The 18,255-nt window shown below is 39.1% G+C and overlaps 1 protein-coding gene across 2 annotated transcripts in view; it reads right to left on the reverse strand.

Annotated features, from left to right (window-relative positions):
* Positions 1-280: 280 nt before the first annotated feature.
* pdgfc (platelet derived growth factor c) overlaps positions 281-18,255 on the reverse strand; it is a 52,116-nt gene continuing 34,141 nt past the window's right edge. For both annotated transcript variants that reach the window (XM_089134916.1, XM_089134915.1), the window contains 4 exons: positions 13,160-13,340; positions 3,162-3,369; positions 2,841-3,061; positions 281-1,170 (listed from right to left, as the gene is read on the reverse strand). In XM_089134916.1, the coding sequence (XP_088991042.1) occupies positions 1,057-1,170; positions 2,841-3,061; positions 3,162-3,369; positions 13,160-13,340 (724 nt within the window). In that variant the 3' untranslated portion in view covers positions 281-1,056. The remainder of the gene's footprint in view (positions 1,171-2,840; positions 3,062-3,161; positions 3,370-13,159; positions 13,341-18,255) is intronic.

Raw genomic sequence — 18,255 nt, forward strand, 5'->3', positions numbered from 1 at the left:
ACAATTTTAGTTAACCGTTTAATGGTAGTGGAATATGTTACTGGCAGTTCTATGTCCCTTTAACTTCTAAAAAGTCTATTTACATGAACATCTAATAGTTTTCAGAATATTTTGTCTCCAGTCAAAATAACGATCTTAATATAAAACAACAACACAAATGTATGAATATCTCTACAAAAGGGTGACTAACACTGAAAATACTACAGCGATTATGAAAGGGGAAAAAATATTCTTACATGCCAAAATTTTCATACCAAAAACAATAATGACATAGAAAAAGTTGACAAACGACAATTTGAAATGTATTTACACAAGATTCACTTTTGTATTTTAGTGTTCTCTCTTGAATGAAGTCATTCTCATAAGAGTCTATAATGAGCAGAAAATGCAGACATGACCGCTCAGCTCTGGTTTAAAAAAAAGATGGACATCGTTATCTTTCCTGGAATATTTTGTAAGAATAATTAATGAAAATGTCTAATTTCATTTCACAGATGAGTAGGCGACGAAATGCTGGCTTAATGACAGTTTAGTCAATTTCTTTGGGATGCTATTGAGGAGAATGTTCATGCCACCTCAAAAAATGTCCTTGGATCACTGAAAGTGGATGCATAGTCAAGGTCCTTTGGAATTTAATTATTTAATTTATGTAAAAGAACATGCCAACTCCACATGTTCCCCCAAGTAATAGCAAGGCTTTCTAGTTATCATTGAATACCTCATTTTCTGAACCTGCAACAAATCACAATTTACCTCTCACAAATGTATACGCACATTGCTCACAAACCTCCTCACACAGACAAGCAAGACCGTGTCCAATTTTCCTCCAAATCCTCCATGCTCTCTTCTTCATGGGTCAATTCTTTATGGATTTGTGAGCCCAAAACCAGTGGAACTGAAGGCTTAGATAAGTCAAGATTAAAAGATATCCAGCGCTGGGTTTCATTAGTTTGCAACGTCAGGGTAAAAACTCGAGCTCATTTATGCACAAAACAAGACATATTCCCTGGGTGAGTCAGTGGGGGGCCAGTGTAGCTCTCTCTTGCTGGGACCGCTTTAGTCAGAGTCATTTTTACACACACAGCTACACTCCTCATGGTGCTCCAGGGGGACATCCGTTAGAGTCTTTTGGAGTCCCCGACTCCCTGCCCTGTGTTTCAGCATCAGAACCTACACAAAAACAGGCAAACATAGATAGAGATGGCAATAAACAAACACACGAAATGATTCAAGCACTTAAACATATAAGAACTTCACCATTTACACCCAATGGGTCTCATTTACCAACCATGTCCAAATCATGATTTACACGTACTGTACACTATCTCTAAACTCAAGTCTAATTTTGGAACCAACTCAAATTAAAATGTGCCACAAGCGTGTATATTAATATATACAATGCAACTGAATCATGCTGTTCAGCCCAGTTTCTGAAGGGAGAGTTCTGCTTTAGAAATGTCACAGTACATGTTGGAATCCATGTTTCCCTCAATGAAGCTCAGCTCCCCAGTGCCATTGGCACTCATGCAGTAGTGCCAGACCATGATGCTACCACCACCATGCTCGACTGTAGGCAAGGCACAATTTTCTTGGTACTCCTCACCAGGGCGTCTCATCGGACCACAGGAGATGGTTCCAGTAATTCATGCCAGGTTGCTTTCAGCTTCCTTCTGGGACGACGGCCATGCAAACCAACTTGTTTCAGTGTGTGGTGTATGGTCTAAGCACTGACAAGCTGACCTTCCACTTCTGCAACCTCTAGAGCAATACTGCATGGCAGAACTCATTCATCTGTTTTTTGAAGCAAGCTTCTGCACCTGACGCACAGCACGAGGATTCAACTTCTTTGGTTGACCCTTGCGAGGCCTGTTCCATCCAAGTGGAACCAGTCTTGGAAAACCTCTGTATGACCCTGGCCTGTACTGTAACTCAGTTTCAAGGTCTTCTTATAACCTAGGTCAACTTTGTGGAGAGCAACCATTCTAATTATCAAATCCTTAGAGTTCTTTGCTATGAGGTGCCATGTTGAACATCCAGTGGTCAGTATGAGACAATTGTACGCAAAAGTACACATTCTAACTGCTCTAATTCAAGATATAACAATTTGTGTGGTTCTGTCAAGCAGACAAAAACATGAACATGATGAATAGGACATGTGGCTTTGCATTGTTAAACCATGTACAGTTTTGTTGCCAGCTATTTTGACAATAATGGTTGTATGTCAAGTTATTTTCAATGGACATTACTGTAAATTCAAGCATCACATTGACAACTCTAAATATCCAAGTTTCATTTCTATAGTATTGTCCCTTGAGTAGATATACTAAAATGTTTGCTGGAATGTGAGTGGTGTACTCATTTTTGTCAGATACTGTCTAAATATATTTTTATATAAAAACTAAAAAAAAGTATACATACTACGTATATGTACTATGCTCCAGCCTCCCATGACTATTAAGGACAAGCAGTTTTGAGAACAGATAGATTATATTATTATTAATTGTTAGAAATAATAAATTAAGTGGCCCTATATACAATAAGTTAATTATTTATAATTATTAATTAATTATAGTATTACACCTCATTTGGGTTAGAGTTGCAGATCACATGTTGCCAAGACCTATATAAAGAGGTTTGATTTGGTATGTATAATGCTACTGTTTAATTGTTGGACATGCACTTATCATATTCTGAAAACATCATCACAATGACATTAAGATATAAATAGCAGAAATGTGACGTGAGATGCATAGTTATTATTCATATAAGAAGTTATAAATAAAATAAATCTTAAGTGTGAATGTAGAGTGTAATGGAAGGCCTTTTGTTCGTTGCTATACCTCATGATATTTTTTGACCACCTTGGTAGGCGAGCACTGGCAATCATAGCAGTTCTGAGAGCAGCATGCACAATTCCCTCCACAGCGCTTCACCAGCAGGCAGCTGGGCCAGAAGATGGCATCCGTCCTTTTCAGCTCCTCACGCAATGAGACAGAAAAGTTCCGTGGAGTGCAACTGTAAAGTCGAACCTCCTCACGAAGCAGGTTCAGGTCCACCATTCCTACGCAAACAAAAATAGACAACAGGTAAAAAATAATAGGCTAATAATAATTGTTCAAATGTTTCAATTGACTGAGTACTTCCAAATACAGGATATTTACCCCTGGATTTCTTTTGATGGAAGAACGATTTGCCCACCACCTGCCAGTTAGGCTTGTAGAGGTCCTCCAAGTCCACCTGCCAGCGATCTGGCTCCAGGTATTTCATCACCTCCTCCATTGTGCTGAAGCCAGCTACAGCTTCCCTCAGAACATCCACACTCTGCATCCATGCAGGGATCACTGCAGGGGTCTCAGGCTCCGACTTCCTCTGAACACACAAACAAACAAGAAATCGGTGGTACGGCAGCCAATCCACAGGGAAATTTTCATTTTTAACAGGTGATTTTAAAAGTGTTCTGCAGAGGTCTGGTTTATTTTTAGAATTGTTTAATGCTTCAATTTCTCATGCTTGGCTGTGATGTGAGAAGAAACAAAGCAAAACCAAGGAAAATGACTTAAGAGTAGATTGATGTGTGCATAATCTCTAATTAAGGAGTAACTGAAATTGCATACTATTGTTTTGTGTATTTAGAATGCAGAAAATGCTAGTTGTGAAAATGGCCTTTGTAAGATAATGGAATTGAAATCTTCAGGTTCTTTGATATAGCTCGAACAGCAAGAATATTTAAATTAAGATATGAAAATAAATGAGCTTTTGTATGACCAAATTATCAGTTAAAGGGTCATGAAACCCCCCTTTTTCAGCACAAGTCTAGCTCACAATCTTTTTGCAAAATGTAACTTAAATGGGCGTGGATAGTTGTGAGAAGAAGGGAGGGGAGTGGGTGTGGTATGGCCATCACTGTCAATGTCCCATGTATATCAACTGTCACCAAAAAGCAGTGGCAACTTTTTTTATATATAGCTGGCAAAGTTGAAGTTTTATGAAATACACTGACACTTTATTATTGTCCTTTCAAAAGTAACTGAATGCCCTGGTACATATTAGCCTACAGAAATCATAATTATATTTAAAACATATGAATGTAGGCTACATGTATAATTATAATGTCATTATAACATATCTAGTGGTTTATATAGACACTATAAATGCATTAGAAAATGATTAATTTCCACTTAAAAAAAAAAAAAATCATTCCGTGCATAGCCTAGATTCAGGGGGCACAGTACGAGCCCCCTGAACCGCCATAATAAAGATGGCTCTGCGAAGGTGGATGACTTTTCATTTTAGACACACACACACCTCTGAAGGGATAGAAAAGTCCTTGGGACTTGGCACTGCATCACTCGGAAGAAGCAACTTGGAGTATTTGTCAACAAGGCGAAGTCCACTCTCCACTTCTCGCAGCTCTCTCGAGAAAAAATGTTTGCGGCACACACTATAATTTAAATGTGTCCATGGTTGATGGCAAACTAACCGTCCAGAGCCAGAGTCTAGCCCTGGCAGCATCGGGGGGAAAGATATTTAACCCACTTGGACTTTTGCACCACGAAAACATGATTGCCTCTCTCATCTTCTATGCGATATCAATAATTCAATAATTATGAGACACCAATGAGTCATCAATGCACTCACAGTGCACTGCCACGTCACAGCCTTTGACATGGACACGAAGAATATTTTTAACCCGGAAGACGAAAAAAGTGGGAAAAAAAACTTACTATTAAATCTAACTAATATGGTCTTCAATGGTGTTCAACACACACAATGCCACTGTTAAAATCTCAGAAAATTTGGTTTGGGGTTTCATGACCCTTTAATAAGAGAATGCATGGTTTTGCTATATGAGTTAACGATTGACATTGGCTTATCCACAGGATCAATTACCCTGTCCACCCTGTTTGAACTCGAACACACAATTAAAGAAGCAACGCTGATACCGATGGTGTTGGGCAACCTACAGGAAGCCACATTTCTGCACACAGTTCAACTCTGCTTCACTGCCTGAGGCATCCGTGGCATCTGTCAGCATGTCCTTTTTCCAGAAGCTTAATTCAGGCAAACTAACATAATCCCCATGTGAATGACACGTCCAATGCCGCACTCTAAAACCAGGTAACAAGTGAGGAGTGAGTTGGCATGGTTACCTTTGTGTAAAGGACATGGTGTCAATGGAAGGCCTGAGATTTCTACAATGATAAAAATTGCATTGATGCCACGAACAAAGTGTAATTAAGGTCACCAAGACAGACTGATTGAGAGCATCTAGGGCAAGCACTGAAAAAAAAAATGTCTGTCAGTACAAAAATACTGTATGTGGGCATTATAACAAGGAATGAAAAACCTTCTTTAGTACTTAGTTTGATGTGACATATTTACTATATACCCAAACGATACTTATAAACCCACATGAATGCGAGGAGTAAAAGAATAGGTTTCTTCAAAATAAAACAAATACAACACGTTGTTTCATTGCCTTGTCATCATACAAAAACAAACAGTTTAGTCAGATTTACAAATGTATGACTCTAATAAGCCAGTTATTTTATTGTCCTTGGACTCAAGAACTCCCAATTGACCTGTTTGAATCATTATAATAGTGAATTAACATCTGACTTACTGAACCTCAAGTCACCATTACTTTCACTTGCGTCTGACATGAACTAAATTATTGTGTTGTGTACTTTAATATATCTTTAGTCATAATTCACTAAAGATGTAAATAAACTGCTCTTGAACAACAACAATAAAACAAAATATTAAAAAAAAAATGTGCACAGTTACAATGACCTGCTAAAAAAACTGACCATCGCCTAAACTGGAAGCCAGTTTTCAGCATTGAAGGACAGCTGAATGTAAATGTCTCAAAAGCAGTCACAATGACCTCTACATTCAGCTGTCCTTCCATGCTGAAAACTGACATCCAGTTTTGGCGCTGGTCAGCAGTGGGGAATGGAAACCATTAACAGCTTGTGAATGTAAGGCAATCTTTCAATATGTCAATTAAAGAGCCTCTGAGCCTTGGTCTTTAAAGCCACAGCCAAACGTCCCTTCTGGATAAAACTGCACTTGTGCAACTTTGCTAACAAGACTAGACATTTAGGACACTTTCAGACATAAAACATGGGATCATATATTGAAATGTAACATATTAAAAGAAAAAAAAAAAAGCATAAATCAGTCACATTTAAGGCACCTTTGCTCCTACATAGTCCTCTTTTATATCATATTATTTTATAACAGATGCATTGATTTTAAGTTAAAATATTATCTGAAAAATAATGGCCTCATTTATGTTCTGCAGCTTGACAACAAGATGTTTCAAATTGCTTGCAGGTCGTAGGGTTCTGTTAGACTACAAGGAAAATGGCTTAACAGATGGACATGAGTGCCCAGACTCTGATGTCTGCCAGTAGCCCGTCAGAACACACATGAGAGCAGTCAGTTCTGTAGAAAACCATATAAAAGTGCAGAGGTCTCTCAAAAATGTGGGTGATTCACTGTGGACATTTTTTTGGTGAAGGCCATGCTTGGTGGCATGCCAATCATACACAGTGGTTAGCAAGAGGAGAAGATACATTTCCAAATATCTAACAATTGGTATTGTATTTGAAATTATACACCTTATGTAATTCAATAATACTTGTGGTTGTCCTGAACAAATTCTGCTGAGAGGAAGGTCTGGCCAACAAAACCACAATCTACAATTACTTTAAAAACAAGTGTCAAATTCAAATACAAAGCTTCTTATATACAGTACAAGTCCATATGGTATTCACACTGCATGTCAACCTTTTGAAGAGAAGCTGTTGCCAATTTAAAATGGTTTACAAAAAAATAGGTTTTTGCCTCAGCAACCATGCTACTCAAACCTGTCACTCTGCTTGGCAAGTGATGCTGCATTGTAAGAACAATATATAATCGGCCTCCTTATATCATCTTCTTGTACATCTTCTAGTCAGAACACGGCAGGGGAGTGGAGAGTTCACAATAACAGCTTGTGATGCCATCCACTGAGGAAATGCTTTTCTTTGGTGAAGAACTTTTATGTCAGACTTGTTCAGGCATTGCAAAGTTAATGGTCTGAAGAAGAAAGATTCTGATGAATTGGAGTTCAGTGTGGCTTTATAAAGGCACAGAGCCAATGCCATGGCTGGGTTTTTCTTCTTTTCCTTTTCTGTAGAACCTCCTGCACCCCCTGCAGTACCTGCTTGCCCCCCTTTGGCAGGCACATTGAGAACCACTGCTGTAGCAGATCTAGGCTAGTGGAAAGTTTAAGAGGAACTTAATTTAAATTATTTTATAATGTTTCCTGAGGTGCACTTATGTTAGAATTATTTTTACATAATAACAGTCATTATTTAGATATAAAAGCCATTTTCCAACCTGATTTCAGCCCTCTGATTTGAACTCCCTGTTGAGAGGAGTGTCTGCTGTGAGACTTCAATGTAAACGCTCACTGCTGATTGGCTAGCATCTTGCATATGAAATGAGTATTGCACGTGGAACTCTCGAAAACTGTCAAGATTAACACATTTTGAAAAGTATTGATTATAGCATTATATTTAGATCTAAAAGGTTGCAGCGATGAGTAGCCAATGACAGACAGTCTGTTGAGTGCATGATATCTGCACTTTCACAAATGCTTTCATCATAACTAACAGTTCAAACATGATATAAACAGCATGTGTAGACAACGCCATTGATTATAACAGTAACAATTAAAGAGCCCCTATCATAGCATTTGAATTGTTCCTATTTTTGTTTTGGGAGCTCCCAAAAACAGTTTAACATGCATGCAAGGATAAAAAGCACTTTTTTAGTCTTATAATATGCATTTATTTTTACCCGATTTGCTCAACGACTCCCAAATGATTCGTTTGAGTGACGCGAATCTGCAGCGATTGGTCAAATGACCCAGTCAGTTGTTATTGGTAAACCATAGGCAGAGACTGTCGGCAATGGAACACCCATAACCAGGATTATAGCTTGTCAAGTGTTGAAAATTGTATATAGTGTTTGAACAAACGTTTTAGAAAAAGTGCACTTTCCACACGGTCCCTTACTCGCGTCTCCGTCAAGAGCGAGCCTTCCTGGTGAAACTCACATTGTGGCGGCTTTTGAGGGACAGTGCTTATTATATAGAGTGAAGTCATATTTGGCTAAGTCGTTTAGGAGGTAATTGCCATTTTTCAATGAATGTCTGGTGAATATCAAAGACCAAACTAACTTTACCCCGCTTAGAAGCTGCGCGGAGTGTACACAACACACACAACACAATATGACTATTGTGCATGCTACAGAAAAAAACATAACAGCAAACATTATTAATAATACTTACAGATTGTGATTCGGAGGAGGACGAACCTGATCCATATACACTGGATACTGAGCCCTCCTTCAGGAACAGCCAGCTTGCGAATCCACATTTTAATTCATTTATGTTTTTGAATGATTCGTCATTAAAATGATGAGAACACAAGGATTGGGCTATACTGTTGTGGTATAGTTGCAAAATATGAACTTTAACCACTGATTCTTCACATGCTCGTTCCTGGGCAATGAAAACAAGTGGCTGAACTGTCTTTGCAATGTAGAACACAGCGTCTTCTCGACATGACGCTATTCAGCTGAAGTTTTTGAATGTGTTCTTGACTAGACTTCAAGTTTACACTCCCACCTGCACACGCAGTTGTTGGGAGCGGCCAATGAGCTAAAGTTTTGTATCTACGTCACAACGAAACAGCTAATGACTCGTTTCAAAAACAATTCATTTCATAGACTCAGAGTCGACTCTCACTTTTGAAAGACAATAACTTTATATACGGTGCAATTTCAGATATAAATCTTTGCAGGATGTTTTCATTCCCTTAGAGCTATATTCCACACTACATGAACAGTCATTTTCAAAAATCCATGATAGGTGCTCTTTAAAGGTGCTCTAAACGATGTCGGGTGACGTTTAAAGTATTTTCAAACAAAATGGAGGCTCATCTGCACTGACCCCCCAAACCCCACCCCCAGGGCATTCTTGTCAGTTATTGGCTGGAACAGTTTGTTATGTTTCATGGAGCGGGTCGCCACAGTTTGTTTTAGTTGCCATTTGTGGAGCCTGGGTTGTCTGCAGAGACAGCATTTTTTTTAGGTTGTTTAGGGGACAGGCAGCTAACGGATAGTGAAGAAATGTTTGCTGTATGTGACCAAAAAATGTTTGGGCCTAAGAAAATGTGCGACATCGCTTAGAGCACCTTTAACATGGTTACTTGCATGTTGTGCCATTCCTGTCGGGTCCATTACTTTTCGCAAAGCCTGTGCCAAAATGCCACTGATTTATCAAAGAATCCACAGTGAAATGTCCCGAACAAACTAATAATGCTCTGAGACATTCACATAGCTGAAAATAAGCACTTTCCTAGCATTAGGACTCTTTAGAAGGTAATGTTATTTTAGCAGAGTGATCCTGCATTTCTTTTATCTTCACATCCCACTAACAACCCAGTTCCTGACTCTCGTGAGAATCACAAAACATTTCTTATTTCCAGAGCTAGGTGCTGTTTTAATGACCTCTTACCTCAAACCCTTACCAGTTCCCCAAATCTCTACCTGAAAATCGCAGCTGGGGCTTATTTTCCCGCTTCTCTTTGTGGAAGTGGTGAAGGGGAGTTATTGCTTGTTTAAACAAAAAGTGCAGAGCTGCCCCCGAGATCCCAAGTTTCCAGTAGCTGAGGTTGACCACAGAGAAACAGAATTCGGCTGTTCCAACATGGCAGCCCGTTGCCACGGTGTACAAAGCCAAAAGCCAGCCAGCTACAGTAGGCCACTCATTTCCCTAAATTGTGTCATAAATGGGACTAAATGCAGAACTTTAAAGCAGCATATCTGAAGTAAACATTATCTAGCTAAGCATCAAGGGACAGCAAAATAAATAACTAAAAAAAATGAGTTATAAACACCAACACCATATAACAACACCATTAAGTGTCTTATGAGAAGTGCACTGAATTTGTGAGGTGAAGCAAATTAACACTTCCACAATGCATAGTGTTGCTCAACAGACTTTGCAGATGTTGTTTATGCTCAAACAGGAACATTACACACTAACTAAAGTTAGAAAAGTGCAATCATAATCAACCACCCCTTTAAGGCATGCTACCAGAGAGAAGCTGACTTTAACAGCGCTGAAGATAAATAACTGAAGGCTCTTTTAAGCATTTAGGATCTAGAAAAGGAGTTTCATGAAATTGTAATTACCTGTCATTTAACAATGTATCATAAGACACGTGCTCACATAATTGTCATGTTGAAATGGCAATATTTATAGGACTGCCAAACAAAGTTTCATTAAAGTGAATATGACTTATTTTTGGTTTGTTGAAGATCTTCTGCCACACACTTTCAGATATTTAATGAGAACACAACATTTCAAACTCTTTAATGCACACAGAAAGACAATGCTCAATATACAACAACTGTCCACAAGGCTCCTAAATACAAATGTTTGGTGAGCAAGAAAACAAAAACTGCGCACACTGTGAGTCAGGGCTGAAGGAGTCAGTGTTGGAATTGTAGGTTCCAGCTTGACATCCTCCTCCACAAACACTATAAATAGACCTTGATTCAGCCACACCTCTGATGCGAGCTCTGTGTCCAGAAACCAGCCATAACACACCACCTTCTCCCGCAATAATAGAGCATTGCTCAAAGAAAAACACACCACTGTGAGAATGTACTCATTTACACAACATTTTACATACAAACATACCTAATTTTATATCTAAAAGCCAAAAATTAAAATGTAATATAGGAGGAGAACCCCCTAAAAAATAGCAAAACGAAAAGTACAATTTTTTCACCATGCCATTTTTCAGGAGATCTCCTTAAAGCCATACCATTACACATTCACTAAAGGACATGAGCACTGAAGCCAGAAACAAACTAAATTACATTTATACCACAGAGAAGGCCGGAAAACAGGCTCTTTGCTGGCCATAAAATAATAATGCAAAAAGAATAATGCATAAAGTTTTCAAAAGAGCAACAACTCATCCATCCATTCATCATCTTCTGCTTATCCAGGGCCGGATCACGGGGCAGCAGTCTATGCAGAGATTCCCAGACTTCCCTAGACACTTCCTCCAGCTCTGCCGGAAGGACACTGATGTATTTCCGGGCCAGCTGGGAGACATAGTCCCACCAGCATGTCCTAGGTCTTCCCCGGGGTTTCCTCCCAGGGGGACTTGCCCGGAACAACTTCCTGGGAAGGCGTCCAGGAGCCATCCGGAACAGATGCCCGAGCCACCTCAGCATCTCTACTCTGAGCTTCTCCCGAGTGACTGAGCTTCTCACCCTATCTCTAAGGGATAGCCCAGCCACCCTGCGGAGAAAGGGCATTACTGCAGCAGCTGCACCGAGCCGTCTGTCAATATCCCGTTCCATCTGGCAGCCTTGCCGAAGTCCAACATGCACCGGGAAGAAGTCTGACTTACTGCCAGCAATGCGAACCAAGCTCCTACTTTGGTCGTACAGGGACCGGACAGCCCTCAGCAAAGGACCCCGGACCCCATACTCCTGGAACACCCTCCACAGGCCGCCGCGAGGGACACAGTCGAATGCCTTCTCCAAATCCACAAAGCACATGTGAATGGTTGGACAAACTCCCATGAACCCTTTAGCACCCTGTAGAGGGTATAGAGCTGGTACAGTGTTCCATGGCCTGGACGAAAACCGCACTGTTTCTCCTGAATCCGAGGTTCCACTATCGGCCATATTGTCCTCTCCAGTACCCTGGCATAGACCTTCCCAGGGAGGCTGAAAAGTGTGATCCCTCTGTGGTTGAAAAACACCCTCCGGTCCCCCTTCTTAAAAAGTCTCAGTCAACTCAGTCATGTGGGGATTAAGCATTAAGTCGTATTGACATGATACATCTTGTTCCTTCATGTCACATAGCAAAATAATAACTAAAATTAGTTACTAATAATGTGTGATATGAATTACATTTACACTGCCGTTCAAACGTTTAGCATCAGGAAGATTTTTAAATCTCTTATGCTCACCACGGGTGGATTTATTTAACTGGGAAATACAGTAAAAACATTAATGTTGTGAAATATTAATACAATAAAATAATAGTTACTTTTAAATATATTTTCGGTTACTCCAGGCTGATTTACTGCTCAAGAAACAGTTCTTCTTCTTATTCTTATTCAGTTCAATCATCGGACGTTCGGCTCTCAAAACAGCAGAAAAGCAGGCCAGTTCTGAAAAAGACTTGCATATCTGCATCAGCACTTTCAATCAAAAAGCACTTTGAGTTCAGAAGAAAATGGCATATGGAACTGACATATGGCTTTTTCTTTGTCTTCTAATCAACCACAGCCGCATTTGTCCTGTCTAATTTTGGTGCCATATCTTACCACTATCAACACTATAATAATTACGTTTCAGCAGAATAGATGCAGCCATTATCTACCAAAAGGAGATAAAGAACACCTTTGTTCACTGGAATACAATGAGAGCAAATTTTAGCGCAACATAGAAAAGCGTTCAGACATGCTCTGAAGGCTCAGTAAACAAATGCAAGGGAAAGTGGAGTCATAAAACTTTGACAGGCATCACACATCAAAGCCAAGCATGTCTATTAAATCATTTCAGGGGAATAATCCTTTTCAAATGTGCCGTGTGACGCCTGTCAGGGTGTAAATTAAAGGGAGGAAACTGAACCATGGCCAAGGTGGAAAACACCGTAGCACGCCCCGCTGTGGTTTTCACCACCACATAAAGTGAAACATTGAGGAGAAGGTCTCTGAGGTAGGAATACGATTAGAACTTGAAATTTCCTACTTAGTAACTGCCATTTAAGGTTGCCAGGTCATTTCAGAGGAAGGGGATGGTGATGCATTCAAACAAACGTGTTTTTATTTAATGTTTTGGTCCCAGATTTTTTCCAAGTATACATCTCTCTTCAATTATTTTATTTCTATCCAACAAACCTCACTGTATTTCTCATAAACAACTAATTACCTTTGCACACTGTGTATTTAAGTCAATCAGGTGTACAGATAATTAGGGCCATTAGGGATTAACAATGCCGGCCATTTCAATAAATTTTGCTTAAGCATTACACAAAGAAGAACAAGGTGACCGAGTAGTTTCTTACCTGTTGAAGCAAAGTGTAACGGATGCAGAATCCCGGGTCTGAGGGAAAGTATTCATCAGAGACGAAGCGGATCAGGAACTGGTTCCCCTTGGATATCTGGGGCCCTGGAACCATCTGTGAGCCACACCAACGACCCAACACTATCCCTCCAACAGGCTCCTCCACCTCTACATAGTCATACCTACAACGGCAAACACACCGATTTACTACAGAGATTAATGAATCACTAGCATTCAGGTCCTGTTTACACCTGGTGTTAACATCCATCTGTGTTATTTTAGTATAATTGAGACCACAATCCTTTTTGAGATACTGTTTTTATTATTTTAACCTTTTTTTCCATTTTAATTTTAGTTCAAGTTTTTGTAATTTTGTTGCGTTTTTGTCATTCATTTTTTACATTTCTGTATAGTAATGAATTTGTAAACTTGGTAAACTTAAGGTTGAGCCACTGTACACTGTACTGGACTATTTTTTGACTATTTTACTAACTTTTTGGTCCGGCAGGTTTCTATGGAGGAGTGAGACAGCTCTCAGATTTCATCAAAAATATCTTAATTTTTGTTCCGAAGATGAGCGAAAGTCTTACGGGGTTGGACCAACATGAGGGCAAGTATTTACTCACAGAACTTTGATTTTTGAGTGAACTATCCCTTTAAGCTGCCTCAAAAATCGTGAGGTACCTTTGTGCACTAAAGTTGCCTACAAAGTCATTGCCTGATAAGGCAGTGAGACAAAGTTTTTGGCAAAAAGTTTTCGAACACATGCCTGGTGTGACGTCAGTCCTGTCAAGAGCATGTGATGATGCACACTGAAGCTAACTGTGCCTCATTGCCACTGCAATAAATCCAGCACCATGTCAATCCTGTTGGCCACCAGGCAGCTTCTGTAACATGCCTGAACGCGGGGAAACAGCTAGCAAGAGATGATTTGAGGTTGACACTGCTTTGGTCACAACTATATAGTTAATTCATCATTGTACATTATCATCGAGTGTAAGGGAAGGCTAACGACTATGAGGCATCTAAAATGTAGATCTAATGCTTTGAAGGCCTACACAGGGAACTATGCCAATTAAGCCATTTACAGACACTATTACACAGGCATTTAAACAAAGGTAACAAGGAAAGATGGGAAAAGTAAAGGGGAAAAACAGAAACAGGATACTGAGAGAAAAAAATTGTGCTAATAAGCTTGGGAGAAAGTGAAGAGTGAATAAGATTAAATGAGGACTACGGACATGTAAGCTCATAAATTATATTTATCTGTATTTGATCTCAAGCTAATATGCTAACGGATTAGGCTTTTCATAAACTACAATAGCTGTGACCTAGAAATCTATTCTCACAAGTATTCAATGAACTGAATAAGCTATAAACCGAAGCATGGCTAAATGTATTATCTCAATCACCCAGATGGCACTGCAGTCCACAGAGAACATGAGAGTTAAATCTATCTGTTATTATGATGTCTAAAAACATTGGATTCTGGGATTACTTGGCTATCCAAAAATCAGAACAAAGCAACTGAATGATTGTTTTGCATCTACTTCGGGGGAAATCACACCTAATCATTTGATAAAAAAGAAGAAAAAAATACTCCTAAAACAGTACAGATTTGACTGGTAATACAGTAACTTTGTTATGTACTGTACCTCTATACAAAAGTACCCACACAGCAAATTCATATTGACACATGGGGAAACTGTCTAAGAAAGAAGAGCACCTGCTGAAATAGTTGCATCATTAATTTAAACTGTTTTAGCACTCTGTTCACTAATGGAATTATATTAACGATGCAAAGATGTTCGCAAAATTGTTGTTTTCTCAATACGACTACAAATTACAGAAGGCAAAATGACAAATTGGACACCAGGCTACATATTCACAGACAGGCTCATGCAAGTTTGTATAGTGAAAAAAAAAATAAAAAAATTCTGCATTGCGTACAATCTACCTCTCTCTATAAGTTATACTCACACACCTGGTTGGATTGTGCAAATTCCAAAGCAGTGTAACTGAAGTGATTTCACCCCTAATGTCTCTCATGGCCCTCTTTTGGGCTCTAAATTACAGTCTTTTGATGCAACTTGGCCTGAATACAGTGGCCTGAGCATTTTTTTTTAATAAAAGGAAAGAAGAAACAGCAGCGTTGAGTTTGTATTATCCCTGCCTGCATGACCTCAATGCTCCAGCAGTGTTCAATAAAGGCTGGTTTCAGTCGCCGGCTTGCCGCAGCCAAAGCCTGGTAGTAATAATTTGATTGGGCAGAAATACTTTACCAATTCTCCATGTCCCACCACAACTGTTTGGCTTTCTGGAGTCATTGTTTCATCTCACCCCAGCCTGACACTAATGATTCAAACCACATTCAATAAAAACACAGTCGAACACCTGAATTTCTGACAAATAATTTTCTTGATACTTATAATCGGATACTTAAACATATAATACAATAAATCCAACGAACAAGTGTCCATACATCAAGCATTAACTTCTGAATATAACATACTATCAACATTTTTCTATGCCCATGATTCTTTTCTACCTCAAAAGATCATAAAGCAGAGGGGTTTGTCTCATTCCCAATGACAATTTAGGCAGATGGCTCATCAATAATGTAATGCGATTCACTATTACCAGGTTTACATGCATACATTTACTCCACAGAAGCTCAAGTAGGACAGAAGCATGAAAGGGCAGCAGGTATCTTTTAGAAAATATGGCTGGCATGACATCAGAAAACAAACACTGGGTGTATCAAGTCATTTTAACACTGGAATGTTGAAATTGAATGCTTAAAAACAAGGCACAATGAGATTTCGGTTAATAAATTAAGGAAAAACGATGTTGAGTAAGTAATCGCATTAAAGGTGCCATGTGTAAGAATTGTGGTTAAAATATCCACACAAAAAAAAAGAGCTACACGCATCAAAAGAATGAAAAGAAATAAGGTTGATGATGTAATTAAAAAAAGACAAGTTATTGTGCTGCAGAGAATATAACCTGAAATAGCATGCTAAATTACTAGCCCCGGCCCGGCAGGTGTCATAATACCAGTTTCGGCCATGGGAGGCGGTATGCGGGTGGGCAACATAACCACCAGCCAAACTGCAATACACGAATAACTCGCATGGCTTGTGGGTGTCATAGATGTACTTGAACCTGATGTCAATCGTGTGGAAAGTACAGCCTACTACTACATTTCAGTTCAGGGAAGAGTTCAAAAAATGATTGGTCGATTTTATGCATGAGGAATACATTTTGGTAAGTTGTAGCATACTGTATCTTTCAGTGTTCGTGTTCTTTTACCATTAGAGATGATCGGTTCACGTGCGCTCTATCTGTCACGTAACATTTACAAGCAACAAAACGGTATTTATTGTTTGAATTGTGTAATAAAATTGACAGAATCTGAAAGCTGAAATTTTTTCATATCATACCCAACCTGCTCTGTCTGGTCTGTCGGTCTCCGTGTCCTTTTCTGTGCGTGACAAAATTGATGTGTAGCGTAAGAGCGTGTGAAAAGTGTCAATTGCGTATCTCACGGTGAATTCGTGAGAGTTGGCAGCTCTGAATGGCGCTAGCTAGGTCAACATCAGTGAAAGCTGTCTGTCAAATTAATTCAAACTAACAATAAAAATGTAATGTGAACAAAACAAATACCGTAAAACTTGAGACAGGCGATATGAGGCCTTTATAATTTAGTGTTGAGATGCTGTTAATTGAGTCTCTAATCTTTAAAAATCTCCAAATGCTCCACGTGAAACTGCGGTCTTCCAACCTTTTACTATCGTGTCAAATGCGCGAGGGAGAGAGAGCAAGACAGCACTTGCTCATGTTGTTTGAAGACGTGAGAGTGCGTGCGCGTGGCCATGGCACAACTCACTTTCTGGAGTTATACTGCCCCCATCTGGAATGGAATATGGAGTATGATTTGATTTTTTTTTTTTTTTTGACACATGGCACCTTTAAGGAATTTGTGTTATAGATTATTGTGAAAGATATTATTAAAGATACACTATGTTCAAAAGTTTGGGGTCGGTAAGGCTGTTTTGAAAGTCTTATGCTCTTAGGCTGCATTTATTTGATCAAATATACAGTACAAACAGTAATACTGCTAAATTTTACAGTGTAAAATAACTTTCTTCTTTTATACATTTTCTGTTTTATTGAGTATTACAATTAATTTGATCCTGTTAAAGGCAAAGCTGAATTTTCAGTATCATTAATCCAGTCTTCAGTGTCACATGATCCGCCAGAAATCTTTGTAATATGCTGATTTGATGCTCAAGAAACATTTCTGATTATTATCAAAGGTTGAAAATTTGTGCAAACAAATTTTGTCAGGTTTCTTACAGGAATCGTTTAACATAAACCTCAATGACAAATATTCCTTTACATTAAAAAGGATACTGTTGATCACAATTCAAACTTCTAATTGTTGCATTGGCAAACTTTTTTTATGTGTCCTTTCAACACACTTCAGCTTTTCATGAAAGACAGAACCAACATTGTAAAATTTCCTAAGCAGTACAGAAAATCTGGCCCAGTTTTCTTATCGGTCTGAACAAACACACAGAATGATGAGAGCTGTCTGTAGTGGCCTGTCGGCTCTGGGCTGGGCTTTGCTGGAGGCAACGTGATAGGATTCAGCATGCAGCTTTATTACAGTTTATTCCAGCCCAGTTGCTTTGATTCGATCCAAACAGAAGGGGCTTTTTTATTCATTAACTGGCATTAGATCATCATACCAATGTGTATTAATGCCTTTAAAGTATTTGTAGCAACCATATATTGAACAGCAGAAAAAGGAGGACTGCAATGACATTGCATGGTGAATGTGTGTGTGTGTGTGTGTGTGTGTGGGTGGGGGGATCAGGGTAGTGGGGGTGTGGGATAGTGCCTTTGGTGATTATGTATGTGAAAGTTGTGAACGAGTGCATGTGTGTTCAGTAATGCCTTAAATAATTTATTGCTGGTGAAATCATACAGACCAGGTCACTACATGTCTGGTAGGTCGGTATGTAAAACATATGGATGAACACAGATGACAAACACACACACAAACTCTTTCCAGGTCAAGTCAAAAATCCA

This window comes from Pimephales promelas, chromosome 9 (genome assembly GCF_988280905.1).
Source record: "Pimephales promelas chromosome 9, fPimPro1.hap1.1, whole genome shotgun sequence".
NCBI lineage: Eukaryota > Metazoa > Chordata > Actinopteri > Cypriniformes > Leuciscidae > Pimephales > Pimephales promelas.